The sequence below is a fragment of the Cygnus olor genome, chromosome Z (genome assembly GCF_009769625.2).
Source record: "Cygnus olor isolate bCygOlo1 chromosome Z, bCygOlo1.pri.v2, whole genome shotgun sequence".
NCBI classification, from domain to species: Eukaryota; Metazoa; Chordata; class Aves; order Anseriformes; family Anatidae; genus Cygnus; species Cygnus olor.
This window is the reverse complement of record NC_049198.1, coordinates 36,407,839-36,435,490: the sequence shown is the minus strand read 5'-3', so window position 1 is coordinate 36,435,490 and position 27,652 is coordinate 36,407,839. Positions and strand designations below refer to the sequence as shown.

Genomic DNA, 27,652 nt, shown 5'->3' with positions numbered 1-27,652 from the left:
ATCTCAGTGTACTTTGCAGCACTGACCATTTGTATATCCTTTACTATACAAGGTATTAGAAGCAAGAGAAGAAACAAGAGAACACATGTAAGAAACTTCTGCAGCACAGGTTTAGCAAAACACTGACGATGAACATAGCCTCATAGCTTAAGCCCTTTACATACCCTACAGCACACCTACTGCCAGAAATGTTTCATTCACTTTAAACAAGACATTTGGATTTAACTGTATTCCTCATAAAGCTATTCTGTGGTGAAGAAATCATGAACAATACTCATTTAAATTTTCAAGGTTCTCCACAAAAATGTTCTTGAGACCAGGGCTTCAATTCTAAAAACAGTGTTTGTTCATTTGAGCAGTAAGAAAATAAATTTCTCATTCTATTTCAATAGAAGAAATATCTGATTTCCTCAAACTGCCTTTAAAATGTAAATATAGACTTAAACCTTAAATAAATTTCAAATGCTTCAGGGTGTTTGGATCTCGACTTTTGTTTTCTCTCTAATGCTTTATTCTGTCTTGCTTCATAATCATTGATACAGCTACACAGACAAGCTTTTCTAAGACAGACAGAAAGACATCTTTTCATAGTAAGCAAATAAAAATGTTGCAGATTATCAATGTACCCAGAATAACAGCTGCATCTGCTCTCCTGCAGTAAGCACTGATATTTACTTTTGGGAAAAAAGTGAACTAGGAAGCCAAGATGAAAAAAACAAAACAAAAAACAAAAACATCAGTAACATTTCTATTTCACTAGCGTATAGAAAGACAAACAGAGATTTTAAATGATTCCAGGTTTTTTCTCCTTTCAGGATTTATTTACACCTCCTTTAGATGCTAGCTGCTAGCCTGACATGACAAACTCCAAGAGAGCAGGTCACATTTCCACAAACAATGTCACTATAAGCCTTCGTAGACTACAGGGACTATGCCTTTCAAAGGTTTTGATACGTACTCTGATATATTTGACTAAAAAAAAAAATAATTATTTACTAAGAGAATGCTTTATTATCCAAGAATCTTACTGTTGTGAAAACAAAGTGAGTAAGTAGAACGAAGTCACATCTTTGTTTTGCTGCAGCTATCCCATTGCAAAAGCAACAACATGCTCCCCAGGTAAATTAGATCTTTTCTTAGAGAACTTAACAAGCAAATCTTCTATTATTTTTCTTTTTCCTGCTCATAAGGAACTTCAGAAAATGAATTCACACCTGCATCCTTAAAACCACTTTTATTACACTGGGGAAAAAAAAGGTTATTAACAGAAAGAGCCTTTTGGAGTACATATATATAGAGAGAGAGTACACGTGGAGTACAGTATATATACAGAAAAGTCAAAACAAAGATTAGCCCATTACATTCCAGGAACTTGATTTATCAGTAAAAGTTTTTGTCCCAGAAAACTGCTCAAGTCCATCACTTTGCTGATCTTTTGTCTGTGCAGGCTACATGCTTTGCAGAGCAGATGTCTGATGACAGCTGGAAGATTATGGTGTGCTTTTGAGCAGTCAAAGAATAGAAGTGCAAGCTAGAGAAATGACCAAAGCACAGCACAAACTCCTTAATGATGAACAGCTGTAGCGATAAACCAAGAGACAGCAGTAGTGAAAAACCAAGAAATACCAGCAATACTTATACCAAAGGAAGTTCTGAAAACTGGTTAAAAGATACCGAGTCCTACTCACCAAGGCTAGACAACATGAACTCATCTGCAGTACAAGGCACTTTGCTAGACTGAAGATGAACTCTGGCAATTAAGTGAAGAAGGTATGTCCCTGAAAGCTAATCTGTTTGCAAGTGGACTTCTTTGTCTCTCTTTCAAACTCAATCACTGTAAATCAATGCAACCTCAACTAAACTGAAAAGGCAGAGGAACCATGTTGCCCAGTCTGAATTCACATCAACTAAATCCATCAAATAATTGGCTGCAAATTTAATCCTGAATTCAAAATAAAATAGGAAGAAGCAGATAATGCGGGAAGCTAGCTCTGATTCTAGAGCTAAAGGGAAGGATCTAAAATACTGAAATGAGAAATGATTGAAACTGTAAAGATCTACTGAAAAATAGATGTAATAGGTCTATTAAGCAATAGACTTAATAACAAAACTTACTACTTTCTTCCTTGCTGTCCACCAAAAATACTATGGTAAACACTTGATTTAAATTAGAAAGTTATAGGTGGATATGATCAGAAGCCAACAGAAAGAGCTGAAAATAACGGCATTTTGGTCTGCTGATGACAGCGGAACTGCACAGTTATTGAGGACACAAGACTGCAGTAATTCAACATCAGTTCTCATCAGACAGGAGAAAAATATGTCATACAATCACAGAATGCTTTGGGTTGGAAGGGACCTTAAAGATCATCTAGTTCCAACCTCCCTGCCATGGGCAGGGATGTCACCCACTAAATCAGGTTGCCCAGGGCCTCCTCGTCCAACCTGGTCTTGAACACCTCCAGGGATGGGGCATCCACAGCTGCTCTGGGGAACCAGTTCCCGTGCCTTATCACCCTCTGAGTGAAGAATTTACTCCCAACCTCTGATCTAAATCTCTCCCCTTTTAGTTTAAGACCATTCCCCCTTGTCCTATCACTCCACTCCCTGACAAAGAGCCCCTCCCCAGCTTTCCTCTAAGCACCCTTTAGGTACTGGAAGGCCACTAGTAAGGTCTTCCCAGAGCCTTCTCTTCTCCAGGCTGAGACACCCAGAACACTTGAAAATAACCTACTTTTATGGTTTTCTGGCCTTGCAGATAAAAACTCATTCTTACCACCTTCTGAGAGCCAGGCAGCAGGACATGAAACAAAGGTTTCTACAGACAATGCAATTTATTTAATGTTTTAAAAAATAAAAATTACCTGTGACTGAATAACTGCATTAGGAAATTCAAACCTCTTCTTGATGTCGTCTGACATTTTGGCTATGTCATGTGACACTAAATCATACTCTGCAACAGAGATTAAAAAAAAATGTGTTTGGGACTATGTTTGCTATTTGCCAGAAAATTTGCTCAGGTGTTCGTTTACACATAACAGCAGGTGTAAGCATTACATCTTTTTCTTCCCCCTAAGCATACCACATTACTTTGTTTTATGGCTTAAACCCAGGAAATGCTGAATACTTAGTGCTCTCGTGTGAAGAATGGGTGATCAATATTTCTTAAAGATGAAGCAAATACACAGTTCTGCATGGTTCCACAGTTCCACATGTGTACTCTGAGAGCATATACTTAAGAATGCCCTCAAGGGCATTAACTTCATTGACTTAATAATGGGACAGCTCAGGAGTGTTCTGTTTCTAAAATATTATTTAAAATGCAAAAACCTCCATATATTTTTCAAGTATTTCATGCAAAAACAGAAGTAAAACAAAAAACCCACCTGTAAGACTTTAAATAGTAACTGTAGTTAGGAGCTGGAAGACTTGAAAAAAAACTTTCCAGAGTTCTCTAGAAGTTGGAGTATGCAGACACCTGCAAGCACACAGGAACCTAAATCGGAGAGAAATCAGAACTCAGTTTACCTGGTTGCACACCACTGACATTGATGAAAAATTGCAAACATTAAAATATTTCAGTTCGTTGTAAACACACCTTCAGTAGCTTTGAATAGCTTTTTTAGAAAAAATACAAAAACCTAGCACTTGCTAAAAAGCTAATTTTAACGCTTAGCAATAAGAACCAAGATAAAATATGCATGCACTCTATTCCAATTTCAAGACATGCTATTGGTGCAATGCATTCAGAATACTGCCACCAATTTTCCAAAAGACTGTATCAAACAATCTGGAAACATGCAAACGCATGATGTGCCGCAACAAATTCCATTCACAGCAATAAAACTGAAAAATAATATTTACCATCTCAATGAATATAAAATTCCTGGCATTTAAGCAGCTAAAGAAACAACATCTGAAGTTAAGCTGAAAGGGCTCAGCTGTTTTAGCCTCCCCTTGTATGCTTTGTGCTCCAGCTCCCTGACCATCCTGATGGCCTCTACTGGATGTAGCCCAGTGTCCTTCTTGTGCTGGGGCACCTAAATCTGGATATAGCACTCACGATGCTGTCTCACAAGTACCTGATAGAGAGGAACAATCACGGTCACAGACGTCACATTCTTACTAACACACTCTGAGATGAAGCCAGCCTTCCATGCCGCTACCCTGCACTGCTGACTCATGTTCAACTCGGCATCTGCTAAGACCAAGTGCCCCAGGGCCTTTTCTGTAGACCTGCTTCCTAGTCAGCCACTGCCTGTATCAGTGTATGGGATTGCTCCATTCCAGATGCAGGACCCTGTACTGCACCATGCTGAATTGCCAAATGTTCCTGTCAGCCCACTTCTCCAAACTGTCCAGGTCCTTCCGAAAAACAGCCTGCTTACCAGTTCTTCGAATGCTCCCTGCAATTTGACGTCAGCCACAAAGCCATGGAGTGCACTCCACCCCATCGCCCAGACCATTAATGAAGACAGTCAGCAGTACCGGGCCCCCCAGCTGATCTCTGCGGGGCAGCATCGCTGGACAGCCTGGTGCACTTTGCACCCCTTGGGCCCAGCTGCCTAGCCAGTTTTCCACCAAACATGCTACCCACTTACCCAGGACATACCTCACAAACTGGTGATAGGGAGACAACAGAAGACATTTTCAAAGGTCTTGGTACAGCGTACAACATCCTGCTTGTTCACAGCACCAGTAACTTCATTAGAGAAAGCAATGAGGTTGGTCATGGGAGCATGATCTGTCCTTGGTAAATCCATGCTGACTGCATGCAGTCACCGTCTCCTTCCTGCATTTAAAAATGGTTTCTACAAGGGCATACTGCCTAACGTTCCCAGTGACCGAAATGATGCTGACTAGACTATGGTTCCCTGGATCCTTCTCCTCCTTCACATCCCCAAAAATGTGTTCCAGGAGCACACTGAGTGACCTTCCCATAGACTGAAGTGAGGCTGACATGGCTATAGTTCTCCAGGTTGCTGAGCTCCCCTAACTTCCACCCCTTTTAAAGGTTAAGAAGAGCAACTTCACAAGGGCCTCAACCAGCTCTTTTAGCATTATAAAAATGTCCTGCTTTCCCTTGGTCAGTCATTTACTATGAGTGTGACCCTGGGGGCTCCTCTTGCTGCTCCTGATGTCCTGTGCAACTTTCAACTCCAGCTCAGCCTTGGTTTCTCTGACAGCATCTCCGTATGACCAAGCAATATTTCTAAACCGTGCCTTCGTAGCCTGTGCCTGCTTCTCCCTCCTGCATACTGCTCGTTTCACACTGGAGCTCCCTCTTCAGCCTCCCAGTACATCTGGTTGGTCTCTTGAACATTAGCATCATCCCTTCTTGCTCCTGAAGGACACTATGCTTACAGCTCTGCCAGCTGTCCCGAGCTCCTTTACCCTGCAGTGCTACCTCCCACAGGATCCTACCCACATGACCTTGAATACATCAAAATCTGCTCTCCTGAAGTTCAGGGTCTGTACTCTGCTACTCGCCTTCCCCATCCCAGTTGCTGGGCTCTAGCCATTTACAGCTAAAGGTAGCACACGGAAATGCAATCTCACTGTAGAAAGAGGAATAAAGTCACATCCCCAGCTGAACAAATATTTGCATAGTTTCTGATCTGAATTTTGTAAATGGGAAACTGGTGAATCAAAAATAAAGATGACACCCTGCGCACTACTGCAAAACTTAGATGGCAACGCAATTGTAAAACATTGTGGAAAATGCAGGAATCCAGTGCATCCAACTCTTAATGGCATTTTTGGAAGGCATATCAGAAACACGTAGTATTTAGAGACCTGACAAGCTAGAAATCTAGTGCTATCACCATTAACTACAAAGAGAACTTCAAGCATCACAGTAACATCACCGTTCAACAAAGCACACCTGCCCATTCTGAAAGACACTGTTGAGCAGGCATGGAATTGCTTACAGGCTTAATACTAAGCTGAAGGGCTTTTTTTTTTTTTTTTTTTTTTAAGAAATCACACAAGAATTAGAAATCATAAAATATATGAAGGCTGTAACATTTAATGTTCAAGTACTGTGAACAAAAAGAACAAAATAAAGCTTATTTTTAACAAATTGCTTTATTTTACTCCCCAAGATTTTTTTTTATTTTGCACAGGCACAAAAACCAGAAAGTTTTTCATCTCCCGGACATACTTAATAGAATGTCTCTTTGTAACCAGGCTGTTACTTGAGTGCTATTATTTCACACTAGTACAACATATACATGAAATGCTATTTTACGGTCCAACTAACCTATGCGTATGATTTCATAGTTATTCACCTCCACAAAAAGAAGCCTTTCTTCTCACTGTGCATTACTTGGAACACCTAATTCCCTTCTGCTGACTTTGCACCCCTAAATAAACAGATGATGGAAGATCATCACCTGCAGTGTTGTCTTAGTATCATTGACATCTCACCGTTCTGACAAGAGGCAAGAAGTTGACAGGTTAACCTTTTAGTAAATTTAGAAATGATCCAAAAAGGAAAATCATAAGGAAGTAGGACCCAGTCAAAAGTTAGTGGCTACTATCCTTTGAAAGCTTTGGAAGAGAGGCATTTTTATTATATATTTGTTAGCATTTGGTAGTTAACCAAACTTAGCAGTTCAAGACTTTAATCAGAAAATGGTTAGGAACTGCTAAATATGCTCTTGAATCAGGCACACCTTCCCAGCATGACTTTTATTCATTTATATCCCACTTCTCCACGTATCATTTCCAGTTTTCCCATTACAAGAAAACCCTCACAGAAATGTCACACAATAATTTATGCATGCTGAGAGTGATGACATAACAAGACAAAAAGAAGAACACATTTAGGAGAAGAACAGCTGCTGTAGATAGTAACTGAAGAGCCAAAGGCAGACAAAATCTTGCTGCAGACACTTCCATTCATGATTTATAAAATGGAACTTCAGCACTACCTAAACCTAGAGTTAATTAAAAACAAACAGAAAAACACCTCCACTACTGCCAAAAAGCCTTTTTTCTTAAGCTAGTGCCTTGCTTTTTGTCACTGAAGATCTAAAAGCTATCAAGATTAGGTCAAGACAAACGCTGTGAAAATAAAGAAGTAAAGCAAGAAGGTAAGGTTTCTTCCATACTTCAGTTTCCATACTTTAATTTGGTGAGCACTTGCTATTAATAAAAAAAAATTTGAGCAACTGCTTCCTCACCTTTTGGGAAAAATGGTTACTGCCCACTCTTGTCAGCATGCCAAGCCACTTTTATAGACAGGACTAAGTATCAGTTTTTTGTGCAACTCCTTCCTCTCCCATGAATGGCATAACTGCCACACAATAATCCCAACAACTGGAAAAGCAACCGCAAAGAGTGTTTCCTATTTTTATCAGGCTTCTGCCACAAAAATAAGGAGGGCCAGGCTCATGATAGTTGACAGAAGTCTCTACGGCCTATCAGAAACAGCCCTGAAAAGCACTTACAAGTTCTACCCTAGCCTACAACCTTTGGGACAGTGCTGCTTCTCAAAAAACACCTAGCAGAATCTCTTTGAACATGAACAACTCCTGTAGCATTGTTTTCCCCATGTTACAGCTGACACGGATTTTTAGCATTATACAAAACACAACCCTTGCAAAGGAAGCATCAACACCATGAAACAAATCCATCCATATCCAGAACAGGTTCAATGGGAGCCAATCTTTCTCATTTCCCTGTCTCCAGAAAAAAAAAAAAAAATAATAAAATATTAATAATAATACAGGAATGCTACGAAAGGGAATAACTACCTTGCAGATTGTTAGAGCAACCCTCTCCTAACAGGCTACAAAGGACCATGCCAAAACAGCTGGTCTCAGCTGGGTGCGATACAGTGGCCACTAAGTATCCCCCAAACTTTCCCTGTGTAGGTCAGCAGCCTACCTTGCTAAGTTGTAACTAATTACATTTTGCTTGTCCTGAGGTGTTTTTTTGTTTGTTTGGCCTAAGTTGTTTTTCTCCTATCAGCATTGCTGAAGAGACACTTTACACCATCAACCAGGTAAAACACCCACCAGTGTGTCTCCAACACACAGACACAAACACACAAATGAACTAATGAAAGAAAAAAAAAAAGACAAAAAAAAAAAAAGACATGAATAGGCAAAGGGACTCCTGCTTTGTTTTCCTAACAGAGAATCACTGAATATCCGAGTTGGAAGGGACCCACCAGGATCATCAGGTCCAACTCTGGGGTCCCCAACATAATCAGTATGAAAATGCTAATGCTAAGTACAAGCAGTACTAGTGCAGCCGAGCCAGAGCAGGGTTACCTTGGTATCACACCTTCAGATCTGGCCCATGTCAGTTTGCTAAAAGTCTTTATTACAAGTTAAGCTAAACTAAACAACAAAATGCAGTTAACCGTCACTCAGACCACATTTAGTGCGTTTTGCTTATTATTAAGGACTCACGACCCAAACTGGTGTTCCTCCCAAGCCAGAGCACGAGGACACACGTGCATACTGTCAAACACTGCCCCTGCTCACACGTGCCACGTCCACAGCGCTTACACCAGAGGAAAGCCTCAGAAAACCTGGCCGTGCTGGTCCTGCCGTGCTGGTCGTGCTGGCTCCTGCGATACCTAGCGCACACTGACCCTTGGCAGCAGGGTGGGCCTGCTCGCACTGCGGGAAGACAAGGATGAGCTGCAGAACTACATCCCAATGTGTTATTACAGTCATGTGTAAAGGCCCAGAGTAATGAAGAGCGAGTCGTCTGAATGAAAACAGCTCCAACAGTCACTAACGTTGCAGGATTTAAGCTGGGGCGGGTTTGGCAGCACCAGCCCCATATCCTGTCCCGTGCCCTGTAAGGCCTCAGGCACTCAGAGGCAGCACACGTCTGCCAGCCGGCCGCAGGAGCAAAGGAGACAAAATTCGGTCCCCCACACACCCGCTAACAGCCAAAGACAGCACAAAGGCGGGCACGCAGCACTTCACGGCTTCTCGAATTTACTCGTCGGGGCTCCCTGCTCTTGTTTCGGGTCGCTCGTTCACCGTAAAGCGCTGAGTAACGGCGGCAGCCGCCACGACTCCGCGCCTGCCCACGGCCGTGCCTGCACCGCCCCGGCCCCCTCCCGCTTCCTCACCCCACCTCAGCTCAGCTCACCTCGCCCGGCCCGGCCCCGGCACCCGGTGCCCGGTACCGGCCAGCTCCCGGCGGCGGGGCCCGGCAGCGTGCGGCGGCGACAGCCCCGGCGGCCGACGGCGGCTGCGCGGCGGCCGGCGCCTGCGCCCCGGCTCGGGGTGGTGCCCGCCCCGCCTTGAGGGGAGGGAGGTTGGGGCAGCAAGGGGCTGCGGGGGGCGAGGGATGGTGGCTCGGTGCGTAAAGGTCGCCACGGAAAGTGTCGGGACCCGTGGGTGCCTGGATGGGCGGCACTCATCGGCAGCACCGCGCCCTGTGCAGGCACTGCCCGGTACTGCTCGCAGTCAGGTAAATCTGTCTTGTTTTCACACAGTGCTGTCACAGAATCGTAGAGTCACTGGCGTTGGAAAGACCTCCAAGATCATCTGGTCCAACCGTCCCCCTACCACCAATGTCACCCACTAAACCATGTCCCTAAGCACCACGTCCAACCTTTCCTTGAACACCCCCAGGGACGGTGATGCCACCACCTCCTTGGGCAACCTGTTCCAATGCCTGACTGCGCTTTCTGAGAAGAAATGTCGTAGTGGGACGGTGCCAAGCCACCACGATGCCTCACCACCATGACACCTCACCGCCACAATGCCTCACGGCTGACCCATGGTGGTGGCACCTCAAGGGCAAGATGGCTTCCCCAGGGAGCTTCCCCAAGAAGCTGCATCAACAGAGCTTGGCCCCCGGCCCAGGCACTGGCCCACATAGGCACTGCGGGTCCAGGATTTTGCGTGGGACATGGTGGAGTGAATTCTTGAATTCTACCAGGGAGCGTGAATTCTGCCAGTCTTCTGGTAGGTTGGTGCCTGTCAATCCAAAGTTAAATGCAGGCTTAACTCCAAAGACTTACACAGAAACAATAAGTTTTACACAGAAACAGTAAGACAACAATAAACAATAATAACAACAATATAATAACAACAATAATAAACTTACACAGAAACAATAAGATTTCTCGGGTTGAAAAGGGTAAGGGAGTTCGTGATACGTTCTCTAAACATGGAAATTAACATCTTCAACAGATTCAAAATTACTGCAGAATGAGTCTCTTCAACCTTCTAAACGGTTTGAGAGGAACAATGATCAGAATGCTATGCAGAAATCAGGAAGAGACTGGACATGAAGAAAAAATGTTTTCCTGTTTCCTTTTTTAGACACCTTTCTCATTTACAGATCCTTCCAGACCTCAGAGAGAAGAATGGCTTAGTTTAAGCTCCGCTGTGATGGGTTTTGGCAACCGCAGTGTTACTAACAAGTTGAAAGCTCCACACAGCTAAGACAGCTGAGGGGTTGTATTCTCAGTTAAGATTGCTATTTAAACACAAAACAGCACTTTATTCCTCAACATGGAAGCAACAGGAAACTTCTGCAAGACATGTCATTAATAACATCAAAATGAATTTCTCTAGAATTTTCGTAAGAAAAAGCAAAAATCACAAATGCTTTGAGAGAAGTTATTTTGGAAAGGACTATATTATTCTGCAAAGTAACTCAAGGGTATGTACTGCAAATTGGTTTGAGTTGAAGGTAGTAAAATGCCAACAAACGTGAAACAGAAGTAAATGTAAGTAAGTCTATCCAATTTTTAAACAGTTGCTTAGATAAGCATTGTTTAGAATCTTAATTTATTGAGACCAGGTTCACCAATAAAAGCTATACACAGTTTTCCAGAATCCCAAAGGTCCTGTCCTATGGAACTGGTGGGAATGCACATACTGATGCTTCAAGAGCTAGAAAAAGCCCAAAAGGCACCCAGAGGACAAAACTATATTTTCCTGAGCTGCCTACGTGTGTACATGCACAATGAAGATCAGTCAGATGCCTTAGGTTGTGTAGACTTTTGTTTTGTCTACGTGACTTCACAGTAATTTTTTTTTTTTTTTTTTTGCAAGTGGTGTGTACAATTATTTGTAGTGTGGATTTGGGCTTGTTATACTGAGCCCACAATGGGCTCACAACTTACCTTGCTGCTGAAACTGCCATACCCCAAGATCACCTGAAAGGTTGTGTAGGCCCTTTCACAGTGGGTACATTTCAGTCTGTCTCCAGGTAACCTTTAGCAATGGCATGAATCAAAAATCATTCAGTCTCCTCCTCCCATTTCCTCCTTTCTGCCTCGTGCGGGGAGCATCTCACCATTGACCAGTTGGTTCGTTATTGTTCTGTTTGCTTAGAACGTGTGATGCTTCAGTTCTCATTTTCTCCATTTAGTTCTTGCATCACGGCAGGACATTCATGGCCCTGATTTATGCCTTCTGGTACTCTGTTGTGTCAGTAGTATAAATGACAACTAGACCCAAAGCCTGTTAAATTGGTCTATGAAATCCTTGAATCTTAAATATGTTTAAAAAAAAAAAACATTTAATGGTGTTTTATAAGTAAGTATAAATGGATGTACAACATTCAAGGTGTGTACTTAGGAAGTCTTTATTATTTAGTCAGGCTTGAGAAATAAAATCTGAGCAGACAGTGAAAAGCCTGTACAGTGGACCAAGTAATAATTTTGGACATTGCTAGTTTTCCTAAAAACAGAAAAAAGGCATAATGGACTTGACTTTCTTGAACGATTTCAGGCCTTTATGTGCGGACCAGATTAAGTTGTGGGAATTTTAATGTGGGTTTGCCCCATCACAGTAAGTTTGTCTCTGTGAAGGGGTTGCATTGCCAAGCATTTTTCCTGTGGAAGAGGGCACTCAAGTTCGCTGCCACTGCGTGGGGGGCCAAATAGCAGGCAGAGACATTGTGGGGCTCTTTTTGCCTCTCCGTATGGAACAACCAACAACAGATGGCTTAATAAAATAGTTGTTTTAATAATATAGAATAAAAAGAGGAATACAGATAGGAAGTAATCTCACATCCCTTCAGACGGTAGAAATTCTGCATTCATGCAGATTCAAGTCTGAGATGGATTTACCTGCAGGGCACTGCACAAATCCCATCTATGGAGAGGAGTTCCTCCTTTTTGGTTGTTGAAGCTATTATATAGTATTCTTTCAAGAAAACAGCTATGCTCAAAGCAATTGTTTGCGTGAGAACTTTCTGCTGTGCTTGAGGTAAGGGCAACGCCGTGCAGGTGACAGTCACTGGCACCAACTGGGAGCTGCCTTCAGGCTTCTATGGTACAATGGGCTGGCTGAGGTTGTCCTTTGGCCAGGGGACCTGTGCAGCACAAGGCGGGTCTAAAGGCCATGTTGAACATGCAGCACAGCACAGGTCTGCACCTACTGAGGCCAGATGTTACGCGGCTCACCGACTTACCAATGTACAGTGGTCTCTGGTCAGGATCACTGCATTCCACTCCTTAATTCACGTAGAATCACAGAATGGTTGGGGTTGGAAGAGACCTTAAAGATCATCTAATTCCAACCCCTCTGCCATGAGCAGGGACACCTTCCACGTACCCATCACCTTTCCCAACAACGTTGTAAATTACAGAATATATAGTAATATGCAGCCTTCTTCAACCCAAAGTATAAGGCCCAGTAGAGCAGACGTGGCCTCTTCAAGGTCACTAACTCCTCAGATGCACTGTCTTCTGCAGTGCTCCCAATACACCTCATCAGGTTCTTGCCTTACATGCTGCTGGGGCAGACAGTGGGTGAGTCCCAGCTGCAGTCGGATACAGTCTTGCAATGGGATTGTGGATGCCTTTGGTGTGCTCTGCTGTTTTGCTTCCCATTTATTTTACTTACCACTGTAAAGATTATTTTTTGTTGGTGTTGCTTTGTAGCCTTTTGCATAACCAGCTTTTCTGTTTTTGAATCTGCCACTTTGCAGAGCTTGCCTAGACTGGTAAATTGTATCCCAGTAGCATATTAACCAAGGAAACTTCTCTGTCCGTGTTTCAGCGCTGTTTTATTCCCAAGAGCGGAGACCCCTGGTCTTAGTACAGTACTAAATAAAAGTCTGCTATTGCCCAAATGAGCACTGGCCAAAGTGGTTTTCAATTGGAATAAAATTGCAAAGACATCTCTGAAGAGGAAAGGAGTAAATATCCTTTTATTTTTTGGTGCTGAAAGGTCTAATTCTGTTTATACTGAGAAGCATCTATCTTTGAGAAGCAGATCACCAGAGTGGCTTCATGCTTGGTTCATGATATCAGTAATACCACATTCGTTCTCTGGATTCATTAACTCTGTCGCCTAATTCCCAGCACTGTTTCAAAATCCTGAGTTTCCTGTAAGTCAGCTGAGGACATTAATGAATCATGGTATTAAATGTAAGAATATACATAACCCAAACACTCTAGCAAAGGGCTTTTGTTAGCTCCAGCAAGTCATTTTTGGCTTGAGACAAAGGGGATCTATCTAATCCATATGGAGCCATTTACGGTCCTATGGTCTCTATCTGTTTTAATAACATTTTTTTTTCTATACCTGGATCTCAGAAAAAGAAACAAAGCACAAGATCCTTTAATGGACATACTTAAATTCATGAATAGTGATTTTTATTTGATTTGATTTTTTTGATTGTCTTCCAACTTTCATGTCTTCTGGAGCCTGGCTTTAAACTGAGATATATTTTCTGTAGTTCCTTCCTTTGAGTGACATCCTTAGCTTCCAAGGTCTTCCATTAAGATAAAAGAAATACTAGGGAGTCATTAGGGCAGCATCCGTGCCAGAGTTATAATTGGGTTCGATTCAAAGCCGCTTATACCCACTGCAGATTATGCTGCCAAATCTGTGTTTGCTAGTCATATTTGGAAGAAATTTGACGCCTCTGGGAGGTGTCGCCAACATTGTTTCCTGACAGTCTTAATGTGGCCTATCTGTTATACAAAAAAAAAACAATTAAAATAGAACTCAGGTTGGATTTGGCTCCCAAACAGGATTGCCACCCTTCAGTTCCTGAGACAAGAGACGTTGTGAAGGTCAGTGAATCCATGAAAACTGCCCTACTCACTGGCCTGTGAATTCTGTTCCAGGGAGAGAAACTGCACAGGAGTCATTGGCTCCAGTTACACTTTTTCTATGATTTTCTGGGTCGTTTTATCAGGGGACAGTCATCCCATGAGGGGTGATGTGCCAGCAGCACCCTTCAAGAACTGCCAGAAGGTTCTCCTGGCTGCTTTTTAATGTGCTGTGAGATCTCCCAGCGAAGAATATTGTCCAAATGAAAATCATACAGTCACAACACTGATAATGGCCCAATCTGCATACCTCATTTCTTGTATCACATTTCATATATGCCAGAAAATAATTCTGTCTTTAAAAATGAAAAAAAAAAAAAAAAAAAGGAGTAAGGAAAGTCCCAGTTTAGAAATCAACAGCAGCAAAGCTTGCTATTATTAAGATGCATTTATTTAAAATCTCTTAGGCCTGGTAATAAAACACAGTTTTAGCAAATGGGCCTAATCATCTAATACTAAGAATAAGGCTGATTTAAAACACATTAAACTTTTAGATGCAGCAGTTTCTACTGCAAACTGTAGTCAGTTATGAAGAGCCATCACAACACACACGCACAGCTTCCATGGACTTACATGAAAATTCAGCATGTAGAATGAGGGTAGAATTGAACTGGAAGTTCCTAATTTGTATCCTCCAGCCTGTTGAGATTAATGAGAGTTGAAGGTGCTTAACACCTGCCAGGGAGTGCTCTTTAGCTCACAAGGTTAGGTTTGAAATGCCTTCCAGAACCTTAAAGTTACATACATAAAAATTCTCTTTGTGGTAGTGCAAGCAAGAACTGCAAAAGAGCTTGGATGCATATAATCATCCATCTTTTGTTTTGTTGAAGAGTGATGTAGAAAGTTTGAGACTAATTCTTGGCAAAGGCTAACCTCTAACACTGGAGCATTTCAGTTTCCCATTGATTGTAGTGACTGGCTGAGAGTGCCAAGATTTGGGGTATTAAATCCTAAATATGTCAAGATTTTCTCTAAAAATAAAAAATAAACAAATATAACCTAAATTGCCTTTTCTCATCTGATTTTTTTATTGGATTTAGTTCTCGTGACTTACCTAATGTGAATTGTAATACATATATTCGTAGTTTTTAGTTCAGATATGCCTATAAAATGGATGCCGAATCACATATTTCATCCCTTACTTTTGGTTAGTTGCTCCAAAAACATCTAATAAGCCCTCAAGGCAGTTATACTTATGTGTAGGGGCATATTTCAAGGTCTTGTTGGCAAAGATGTGATACTTCTTAGTTTCATGCGCACCGGGAATTTTTCTTCATGAATCCTGTCATCATTTGATATTGCTTGGGAGATGACTGAATGAGCATCTACACCTGACCTACCACTACAGAGTATTTCCATAATTTATTATATATTAAAGATCCGGTTCTTGTATGTGTCCTCCTCCCCAGGGGAAGGGGACCTGACACCTGCTACATGGTTGCATGGTGAAATTTTCTGTCTACTCCGTCAGTGTTACTTGCCCTCGCCCTTGTATTTGAGTAGCGTGCCTGAGTATTACTAAGTCATTTATCTGGCTGAGCAATATTCTAGAATTTAAACATTTACTGATTTATTAATCTGATTTTGGTTTTGAGCATATAAGAATGACAATTGCAAGTAGATTTAAGTGGGTAAGACGTGACTGTGGCTAAAACAAAGGGAATCCAAGAAGTTTTTAATACTGTGCAGTTTCACTTTATAGATTTCCTTTCTGCATTTTGTGGTCTCTTATTCTTGAAAAACTCTAGTTTGCTTCCAGTATTCCTGTCTGTAAAGCTGCCAGTGGCTTTGGGAGTGCATAGTGGAATCTACGGAGAGTTTGGCCCCAAGGAAATGCACTTGTCATCTTGTAAGCTACATTTAAAATATCCTGATTCTGAATTTCTTTTTCAGCCAAACATGCATGGGCCATCCCACTACTAATTTCAATAAAAGTTTTCAGTAGAATCACAGAATCATTATGGTTGGAAAAGACCTCCAAGATCATCTGGTCCAACCATGCCCCTACTACCAATGTCACCCACTAAACCATGTCCCTAAGCACCACGTCCAACCTTTCCTTGAACACCCCCAGGGATGGTGACACCACCACCTCCCTGGGCACCCCTTCCAATGCCTGACTCCCATAACACTCTCACAAACTGGAGATTATGGACCAGATAAGTAGAGACTGAGGTGTACTGAAAGTTGGCTGAACTGCTAAACTCAAAGGTTTGTGATCTTTGGAAAGTCTAGTTGGAGGCCAGTCTGCAGTGGTGTAGACCAGGGGTTGACACTAGGGTGAATACAGCTTGACATTGGCAAGAGTGATTCAGGTAAGCTTAGCTACATTCTTAACAATGATTTGTTGGATCTGATTTTTAGAAAGAACATTAAATGTCTTTCCAGAAAGCTAGAATAGTACTTTGAAGTAAGAATTGATGTTCCATGTGCATACTTACACAAACATGAAGTTAAAATCTCAGTGTTGATTTGTAATATGGGTTGATCAAAGTTACAAGATAGCATGTCTTCTGGATGCTCATTTGTTGACTATTAATAATTCTGAAGTATCTTTATTTGGACACCAGAATGCATGTGGGAAATCGAAACCTGAGCAGTGACTTTCAAAAGCATGTAACATCTTTAAACAGCCAAGCGTTTTGAAGATATTTCTGCAAATTCTTGATATCCTCCCTGCCAACTTTTACATTCCCATAAGTTTCTGAAGTCCCCTGAAGCTGTAATTTTGAAAACATATTTCATATTATGGGAACACTTTGATCAGTAAGGTGTTCCCATATTCGATGGAAATATAGTCTATATATTCTAATCCCTATTCTGCAACCAAGATAAAAGATTGCCAGCTGTAGCAAACCAAGGCATAAGACTGGGGTACAAGTGATGTCAAAACAGCAAACTGTGTTCTTTCACATGTACAATGCAGCAGAGCAAGACCTGAGAAGGATTAAAGGAATGCTGTTAAGGATGTGATTTAGATTGATTTATGCCTTCAGCTACACTTTTAAACATAAAAGTGCCTACTTGAAACAAACGTACAAACAACAACAAAAAAAAAACCTTTCTTTTGTTTGTTTGATTGGTTGTTGTTGTTTTTGTTGTTGTTTTTACTTTATCACATTTCAGGCTGCATGAGATTAAAATTACTGTCTTCATCATCCACTTGCCTAAGTCCTGGTAGTGTCCCAGTAACCTTAATTTCATGGACAGCTTACTTCAGAGCAATATGCCTATACAATTCTGCCAAGTGCAAATGCACAGAGATTTCAGAAAGGAGGACTGTATTGTGTCAGCCAGCACAGACATTTCAGTTATCAGAATAATGCTCTGTGATTCTTGTCCAAGAGCAGCAGGGTCTAGTTATCTCTGCAGCCAAGCATGAAGGTGAAGCACTTGAGTATTTTGAGAAAAAAAGGCTTATTTTACAAAATATGTAAATAATGACTTTTGTTTCTATGTGCTCAAAAAGCTCTGCAACCAGATTAGTTTTATGGGTAGCTTCTGAGTTGGGGTGAAGGGCAATACTGAGAATTCCTATGATGAGGACAAACCTCTGGGTCAGGTTTTATATGAAGGGCAGAACTGTGATATATCTTCAGATACATACTTGTTGGGTGCTGTGCAGAGTCACCACTTCCCTGCTTCCCTGCAGCCAGAGTTAGGAAACAAGAGAGAAGAGGACAATGCAGGTGGTGCCTATGGTGCACAAGGAAGCACGGATCAATGGCAGGGATTAAGGCCTCCTTAGTCTTAAGCGAGAGTTTAATTTTACTGTTCCCATTAAAATCCACTGGATTTCACCTGAACTATCAATACAAAGATGAAAACTAAGAGCTGGTGTGAGCCTTTCTTGGCCAATTCTGTGAGTACTTATACTTCTTTCCACATAAGCAATGGTAATGGTATGACAGGCACCAGCAGTGTAAGGGAAGACTAATGAAATGAGTGAATTTTTATACTTCTGTCTTTTACTTGGTTGTCACTATTATTATTATTATTATCATTATTATTATTATATATTTTACTGTCAGTTACATTTTTCAGGGACCTTTTAGAGCAATGTTTCTGATGGCTTATGTTTTCTGGGCTTATTGGAGTTACCAGTTCCTCTGTCTCTGTTTGAGACAGCAATCTGGAACCTTCAAGATTTTCATTCATTATTAACTCAATCACTTGTATTGAAACTATTTCCAATGTTTCCACTGAGATCCATTATAGTAGTTTAAACACTTCTTGTACCCAAACTTTCTACCTTTTGTTGGCCCTACAAAGTGTCTCTGAAACTTATTCCCACCAAACAGAGGCCTTTAGTGCAAGAAAATTCTGGAATCTGTCCCCTCTTTCTAGACTCTAAAAGCAGATTATTTACGATCCAACTACTCCCCAAAAGACTTGTGTGCTTTGTGGCATCCATTTTCATAGTGATGCCCCTTTTTACCCTGGTTTCTCTCAAATATTTCTATTCACAGAGGGATGCAAGTAAAGAACCATGATCAGTAATGCTCTAGAAAACCATTGCTCTCTCTATTTGTGTATATAATAGTATACACATGTCACACATATATTTGTATGTACTTGCACTTTGACGTGGATAAAACTGACAGTTGTGATCAGCTTAAAACACACTGTAGTGAATGGATAAATGAGGAACAGGTTAAAAAGAGGCAATGGAGTACTGATAGGTGGAAATTGCAGTTGATCAGGACACCATGTTTTTGCATTTGTATCTTGTGGAGAGCTGGCGAGTTATAACCGAAATTATAAATATATGGAAAAGTATCTGGAATTAAAGTCATATGGTGATGGAAAGTCTTCTGATAGGAAATTCATTGTGCATTGAGGGGTGCCTATGATTAGGAGGAGCGTAAACGGAGTGCAGCTGTTCTAGTGCTAAGGTCTGCTGAATTCAATGGACCACACAGAGCTTATATGGAAGGGTTTCAGAAATCTGTGTGGCAAATAAGAATGTAAAGGCTGCAGCTCCCCTCTGTCCCCTTCTAGCAGCTGGCAAAGCATTTCCACCCTATCTTAATTCTGCCTTGCTCCCCTCTGTGCCTTCATAAAAATTATGTCCAGCTTTCGTGTAATGCTCTGATTACTAGCTGGTTCCCAGCCTGGCTCCCAAACATCCATATGTTGAGAAGTCTTGCTTTAAAACCTCATCATGTGTAGAAATAGCTATTTCTTATTCATATGATTTCTATTTAGATTTCTGATATATGTCTACCTAGCTTCTAAGACCAGACTTCTACAAACAGGCAGAATATATTTCTCAAACTTTGCAATGTTCTTTCAAATTCCACATTTCTCAAACTTTTCTTATTGTTCAGCCAGCTGTGAATTTTTGTCTCTGTGCTCTCCCATGCTACTTTTGATTATAAATTTTTTCATTTTTTTTCTTTTTTCTTTTTTTTTTTTTTTTTTTTTAGGGCCAATATTTGTCTTCACTGGTTTTAACTGCTTGCTCTACTGGAAAACATTATTTTTTTTGTTTTCGTTAGGCATGTCATTTAATCTCTTTTTGTTCCAATTACCCATCCATTAAGTGGGGCTAAAACTACTTTCTGAGTCACAGTATTGATGTAATGATGAGTTCATTAAAGATGAGGACAACTGAGACCCTATGGTTATGTAAGTACATGTCTCTGATACATAATTTTGCTTTTCCTCATTAGTTTCTCTCCAAGGTAATGGTAAGTCATTCTAGTTTCTCACTCGCTTTCTGGTAATACTGGCTGTTTCTTGGTTCTGGCCACAGAAAGTGTGACTACAATCTACCCAACCTCTCTGATACTCTTGTAACTAAGCTCTAGCATAAGACAAGTATTCAGTGCCCAAGACACAATGATCATCTTATGTGTAAACTCCTATCTTGGGCAATGTTAGCTTACATGCATAGTATAATGGCCAGGACAAGAACCTGATGCAGACTGAGGACAAATGCATAAATCCTTTAAATATTTAGTTTATTTCTGGCAAGGAAATCTCCCTTCAGGCAAAGAACTGAGCAGACTGATTTTGGTAAAGCTATTCCTTAATAAGTTCTTTGCATGTATGATCAGACTCTGTCCTGGCTACACCTGTGGAAATCCAGAGGAGGGTCTCTGAATTCATTCGTTACCCAGGCTTAAACTGACTGCAGAATTTGATTGTGTTTCTTTGTATAACAGGAATATTTCCTGTAGGGGCTACATCATTGTGAGGAAATCAAAAACTAAATACTTCCTTGTAGGTCTCTCAACATGACTTTCCACTCCAAACAGATTTCCTTGTGTGTCCCTAGAGGCCTTTAATTTTTTAATTTTATTTATTTATTTTTTTTACCTTGCATACTGTAATATTGTGCATAGCCAATACTCTCTTTGTACATTTACCCTTTGTCATTACTACCTCCCCCTGAGGTGGCTGGTGGTGAGTTATAAACTATTTTATATTGTTTTCTAAAATACGCAGACGTTGCTCTTAAAGGTCTTTCCCACTGACTAGTGGTTTAATATGTTACCAGCTAAAGCGCTTATTTTCTTTTTGATTTGTGAGTAGAAATGGACAAGCCAATAAAACCTCAAAACAGGCGCACACTTGGCCCAGGCTGCTTGGCGTTTGTCCAGTCTATATAGCTAACTCAGAAAAGAGCCAGCCCAGTGAGAGTATTTTGCCATTAGTTCCTGGCAGCCAGAGTGGCATTACAAAGCAGCTTATACATATCCTTTGTCATATGCGTAAGATCAGCTGTAGGCTCATTTTAAGTTTTGGCTCTGGTTCAGACTAACATCTTAACATTGCAATCAAAGTATCTGGCTTGGAACAGGACCGGGCTATGATTTTATATATTGTCTGCATAAGGAAATTAAAAGATCTCAAATAAAGAGAAATTCTGACTGATGATATATTTAGAAGGCATTGTGGTTTCCTTTATCGCCAGTAATATTAGCTGTTTCAGCTAGTTGCGTTTTTAAAACAAGGCCCATGTAAGTCAGTCCATATATTTGAGTCACAGAAAGTGAACTTTGAAAAGTTAATTTTAAACAGCTGCATTTGAAACACTGAAGACAATTTAGTGTGTCCGAGTGACTTGGGAAACAATTTCATTTTTTAGTGACACAAGATATTTTTGGCTTGTTTAAGAAAAAAATAGAGAAAGGCCATGTTCTTTTCAGCCTTGTGTGGAATCAACAAGAATATAGTTATGAAATGTGGCCCTTGTTAGGTCAATCGCAGTGTTGCATTCACACAGCTACATGGCTTCCAGAGTTAGCTGTGCACTGAGCCGAAATGTTTACTCATGTTCCTATCATGTTCCTTGTAAGAGAGGGAGCTGGGATCACACTTCACAGTATGTGTGAAGGTGTCTTGATATAGGGTCTGGTGCCTACTGGGAAGCCTGTAGCTACATCAGGTATCTCAGCAGACATAAAATGTACAAGGATTTTTAGCATTGCAGCGACTGATCGCATGAACAATAAAGGTAGTTAAATACCTTTAAGAATATGACCCAAATGTCTCCAATTTTCCGAAGGGAAACTGCAGCTGTACAATTATTCCATGGTAAGCCCTTGTTTAGCAATACCAGACAGTACTACTAGAAAATTGCTGTAACCTTTGTAACTCTGTAGTTCTTTGACCCAGAGTCTCTGCACTTCAATATGCACATAATTGCATCCATCTGCCATAATAAGATCAAAGAATGGTTGTTTTAACTGTTCATCCAAAATGAAAAAGTGATTGCACCGGTTTGTTGGTTAAACAGCTCAGGATCATTCTTTCATTCTGCTTCTGTCAACTGAGGATTATATTCAAGTGTAAAATTGATACATTTTTAAAATGTCCGTAATGGCGTCACAACCCCTTCAGCTTAAATACAAATGCTATTTTTTAAAGATTTTTGTTGTTGTTGTTCTAAAAAACAACATTGCTTCACAACTGACATACTAAATAATTCCATTTTCTCTTCAAATTTGAATCTGAGTCTGCAGGCATTTCTGAGTAATCGTTAGTGAACCGACTGCCCTCAGTTAAATAGTTAAAAAGAATATAAGAGCGAATAAAGTCAGGTTGAAGTGTTTCCAGTATTACACTGATGTACAACACAGGAAAACGCCCTGTATTGGTTTGGTACTGCTTGTATTAGTTCGGTCCTGTCCCAAGTCAAGAGGAAAATACTTCTGCCCAAATACATAATAAAAATCAGCAGAGAGGACTCCAAAGGACCATCCAGCCCCATTCCTTCCTGTAGAATCCCAAGTTATGGAGATGAGTATGGTGTGTGAGTCTCTGCCAGAAAATGCACCAACTTAAGGGAATACAGAAAAGAGAATTGTCTCACAGTTATCTTAAGAATAAATGAATTTTCCACTTACCGCCTGACAACCTTATTTCATCTCATTCACAACCAGAACAAAAGTTAGAACCATCCAAGAAAAAACATCTCGCTTCAGTGGAAGTTGTTTTTTTTTTTCTTTTTTTTCTTCTTCCCTCTTTCTTCTATGGGTGAAAGTTAAAAATCCAGCAACCCCAGCTATATAGTGTAGTGGATACTCTTCAGTGTATCTTCAGTGTAAAGTAAGAGCTTTATTCGCTCTTATATTCTTTTTAACTATTTAACTGAGGGCAGTCGGTTCACTAATGATTACTCAGAAATGCCTGCAGACTCAGATTCAGATTTGAAATTTGACACCTTCTCTCTCGTTAAACAGGTTCTAATTTCACCACCTGTATTGGAACTCCTGGTAAAAGCCTAATAGGTATTCTGTTTGCCTACACTGTCATGAAAATGTCTCTCACTCTCTTTTGAAGTGACATGAAGTTTTTTTGAAGCTTTACTAATCTATACTCTAATTCTGTTAAAACAAAAATGCCAAAGATGTCATAAAGTAACAAGACAAGACTGCCATTGAAGTGGTTATATATAGTTTTATAGTTTTCAAGAAAAATCTGCAGAGATCCAAAAGGCACTTTGGTTTCTTTACTTCAGCATAAAATCTAGTAGGAGCACAGAGTCACAGACTTTGTGGAGACAGACGACAGTTCTTTCATATGTCTTATTTGTTCTCTTTTGCAGTATGTAGACCTGATGCTGCCAGGTCTAAAGGAATTGCTCCCATCTTAGAATTATTATACTGTGGGGAAAGAAAGAAATCAAATCGTATCTTTTGAGCCTTCTGAGAAAACCAGAGCAAATAAATTTCTGTGTACAGGTATACCTTTTCTAAAAAGTGTGTTATCGTGGCTTTTAACTTGTAAGACAGTAATCAGCTTTGCAGACCTTTAGAATGGGAAATGGTACTTCCATTTCTACTGTGGATCCTGGCAAGTGAATATGCATTAAGGATCAGGCCCACTGTGACTTTTCCTCAAATCTATAGCTGTAGATCATTTGTGCTGTTATACAAAGGGAATCATCAATCTGAGCAGGCCCAAAGCTTATATTGACTAATAAAGATTTCCACAACAAACTTGGGAAGAATGATTCAAATCTTGGCAGAAGAAAAAGAGCAAGAAGGAGGTGGACAAGAAGTAGAAATATTCCAACTGAAGTGATAGTTTTCTGTTTGTTTGATTTGTTTCATTGTCTGCCTTGGTCCTACTTGACAAAACTATGATGACTCACATGCAGAGATTGTCCATATTATTTTTTACCATGAAAACTGAGTTGAAAAAAAGTGTTTTATTTTTATATGGTACTGTCCTGGTTTTGGCTGGGATAGAGTTAATTTTCTGTCCTGGTTTCACATGGGACAGGGCTAATTTTCTGTCCCAGTTTCAGCTGGAACAGAGTTAATTTTCTTCCTAGTAGCTGGTATGGTGCTATGTTTTGGATTTCAGATGAGAATAATGTTGATAACACACCAATGTTTTGGTTGTTGCAGAGCGGCACTCACACAGAGCCAAGGCCTTTTCAGCTCCTTGTGCTGACCTGCCAGTGAAGAGGCTGGGGGTGCATCAGGAGCTGGGAGGGGACACAGTCAGGACAGCTGGCCCAGATGGACCAAAGGGATATTCTGTATCATATAATGTCATGCTGAACAATAAATGGGGGTGGCTGGCTGGAAAAGAGGGAGGACACGCTGCTCAGGGACAGGCTGGGCATTGGTTGGTATGTGGTGAGCAACTACACTGTGCATCGTGTGCTTTGTAACAAACAAACAAACAAAAAAAGTAATTTTTTTTACTATTATTATTAATTATTATTATTATTATTATTATTTTATTTTTCTCTTCTGTCATATTAAACTGTCTTTCAACTCACAAGCTGGTTTTTTTTGTTTTTGTTTTTGTTTTTCTATTGTTCTCTCCTCCATCTCACTGGCAGATGAGGGGGTGAGCAAATGGTACTTAGTTGCCTGTTGGATTAAACTGCAGTAGGTACCCCACAACATAACATAATTTATTACACAAAGAAGACAGGACTTCTGCTGCAGCATAAGAAGCAAATACATTCTTCATGATGTCAAACTATTATGTATATAAGGAAGTCAAAAACAAACTGGCAGTCAAGATCTTTGAAGAGTTGCCCAGGAATGTGGAGAGAGAATGTAAAAGGATTTATTTTGTAGCTAGCAAGATGTATCGAAGACAGAAGTTGATATATAGTGGGATTTTGAACTGCAGTGTCTCCAGCATACATTTCCGTAATAAAATTATGCCTGCACCTGAATATTTTAAGGCAACATTCTGTAGTCCTCAAGTGTTAAAGCTGAGGGTACACAGGGAAAAAAAAAAAAAAAAGATTCTTAGGGACGATACTACAATCAGTGAGTCTGGAAATCAATCTGTAGATCTGTTTCAGTAACAAATCTGTATCACTGAGCATTCTTCCACTTTCTACTTTACTACCGACAGTTCAACATATTCAACGTGTTGAGCATCAACATGAATATGTTCAGTGTTGAGAGGGGAGATTTAGATTAGAGGTTAGGAGGAAATTCTTTACTCAGAGGGTGGTGAGGCACTTGAACAGGTTGTCCAGAGAGTTTGTTGATTCCCCCACCCTGAAGTGTTCAAGGCCAGGCTGGATGGGGCTTTGAGCAACCTGGTCTAGTGGGAGGTGTCCCTGCTCATGGCAGGGGGGTTGGAACTGGGTGATCTTTAATGTCCCTTCCAAACCAAACCGTTCTATGATGCTTCTATGATGAAATGCCTACAGGAATGAAACTACATTCATATGAGACACATAATTTTAGGTGACTACGTTTAAAAACTGTATCATCTTTATAAAATAAATTATGCTTTACTTACTACTAATTCAACTGCATTTGTGTAATTTTTAAAGGCAGAAATAAGAAAGCAGAAATATGCATCATGATTGTCATAAAACTTACTCTATCTGCCACACTGGCAAAGGAGTGGAAGCCCCACTTTGACAGCAGAGAACTGCATCTTCCCTGTCTTCCCTGTGAATTCTCTGCACAGAATGGCAGAGAGGTTAACGTGTTACACAAAGTGAGAATATAGGCGTTGGAGCGGAAGAAAGAGGAATGGTGTAGTATTGTCATGACTTAAATATCATGCCCTGTTACTGCTCGGAAGTCATTGGTGCTCCATGTTGATTGTTGGAGTAAGTTCATGCTCTACTCAGCACTGGTGTGGCTTCACCTCAAGTACTGTGTTTAGTTTTGGGCACCACAGTACAAGAAGGACATAAAACTATTAGAGAGTGTTCAAAGGAGGGCAACAAAGATGGTGAAAGGTCTGGAGGGCAAGACGTATGAGGAGCAGCTGAGGTCCCTTGGTTTGTCCATCCCAGAGCAGAGCAGGCTGAGGGGAGGCCTCATGGCGGCCTGCAGCTCCCTCACGAGGGGAGCGGAGGGGCAGGCGCTGGGCTCTGCTCTCTGGGGACAGCGACAGGACCCGAGGGAAGGGCATGGAGCTGGGACAGGGGAGGGTCAGGCTGGATGTTAGGGAAAGGTTCTGCACCCAGAGGGTGGTCGGGCACTGGGAAAGGCTCCCCAGGGAGTGGTCATGGCACTGAGCCTGCTGGAGTTCAAGAAGTGTTTGGACAATGCTCTCAGACACAGGGTCTAATTTTTTGGGTAGTCTGGTGGGGAGCCAGGAGTTGGGCTTGATGATCCTTGTGGGTCCACTGCAACTTGGTATATTCAGTGTTTCTATGATTCTAGTTCAGCAATTGCAAGTGCTGGGTGTAGGATTTTAAATTAAGGATGACATTCTGAGAAGTCCTCATCATAACTGATGTTGTCAAGTACCATTAAATGAAGGTAGAAATAATTCTGGCAAGCCCTAATTTGGGACATGGTCACAGTGCTGTTTAGCTCTGCTAACAGGAGTCCGGGCAGTTCATAAAGCATCAGCATTACCAGCAGTGTTCAAAGTTTTGGATGGCAGCCTGTTTCCCAATGTGTCTCGGGGTGTCCTCAGAGCTCTGTTGAGTCATACTTGGCTGCTGATGGCTCCAGGGGTGTGGTAACTGGGTAGGTGCTCTAGGAAGGTGATGCTGCCACTCCCCTGATTTCTTCAGAGGCAGCTGCTGCTCAGTGAACTGCGGTAGAGTGCATCTTTTCAATTAATGGGCTTTAATATCAGGCAGAAAAGCAACGTGTGCTCAACCCTTCTCCGTACTGGCATCAAGCTCTACCTAGTTTCAGGCATTCAGCCTTGAAGTAACCGGCTTATGCCTTCATGAAGCGGGGGCTGTAAAGGTTCTGTACACCCTGACTGTATGTCATGGTTTTAGCTGGGAGTTAATTTTCTTCCCAGAGATTCACACGATGCTGTTTTGGATTTTGAATGAGAATAACGCTGATACACACTGATGTTTTAGTTGCTGCAGAGCAGTGCTCACACAGAGCCAAGGTCTTTTCAGCCCCTCCTGCTGCCCTGCCAGTGAGGAGCCTGGGGGTGCTCCAGGAGCTGGGGGGGACACAGCCAGGACAGCTGGCCCAGGCTGGCCAGAGGGATGTCCTGTATGGGTATGGGTATGGTGCTGTGTTTGGGATTTAGGATGAGAAGAGCGCTGATAACATGCTGATGTTTTAGTTGTTGCAGAGCAGTGCTTACACTAAGCCAAAGACTTTTCAGCTTCTCGCTCTGTCCTGCCAGCGGGCAGGCTAGGGGTGCAGCAGGAGCTGGGAGGGGACAGACCCAGGACAGCTGACCCAAACTGGCCAAAGGGGTATCCCATACCATGTGGACAATTATATGGGGGGGCTGGCTGGGGTGGGAGGACCACCTTCTTGGGGACAGGGTGGGCATCGGTCAGCGGGTAGTGAGCAATTGCATTGCGCATCACTTGTTTGTACACATTATTATTAGTAGTAGTACTATTATCATCATTATTAGTATTTTCCTTTGTTTTCTGTCCTAATAAACTGTCTCTATCCCAACCCGCAGGCTTTCATTTCTTTCTAATTCTCTCCCCCAACCCCGAGCGAACGGCTGTGTGGTGCTGAGCTGCCGGCCGGGTTAAACCACGACACCGTGCGACCTGGGCTCCGGTACCAGGCCGGTCAGCACGCCGTTACCGCCCGGTGGGCGGCTGAGGGAGGAAAGGCAGGCGCTGCCCTGTGGTGCCCAGTGGTCAGCACCTGCTCTGAACGGGTAAAGTTACAGCAGGAGACAAAGCGAGCCTCATCTCTG

General features: G+C 41.5%; 1 protein-coding gene across 3 annotated transcripts in view; it reads right to left on the bottom strand.

Annotated features, from left to right (window-relative positions):
* FOCAD (focadhesin) overlaps positions 1-9,238 on the bottom strand; it is a 114,993-nt gene extending 105,755 nt beyond the window's left edge. Inside the window, exons 1-3 of one of the 3 annotated variants that reach the window (XM_040540119.1) lie at positions 9,121-9,238; positions 3,387-3,496; positions 2,865-2,953 (exon numbers count right to left, since the gene is read on the bottom strand). In XM_040540119.1, coding sequence (XP_040396053.1) covers positions 2,865-2,921 — 57 coding nt within the window. In that variant the 5' untranslated portion in view covers positions 2,922-2,953; positions 3,387-3,496; positions 9,121-9,238. Of the gene's footprint in view, positions 1-2,864; positions 2,954-3,386; positions 3,497-4,612; positions 4,738-8,522; positions 8,856-9,120 lie in introns of those variants that run through there. The other 2 variants (XM_040540120.1, XM_040540118.1) reach the window with 2 other exon arrangements.
* Between the last annotated feature and the right edge of the window lie 18,414 nt (positions 9,239-27,652).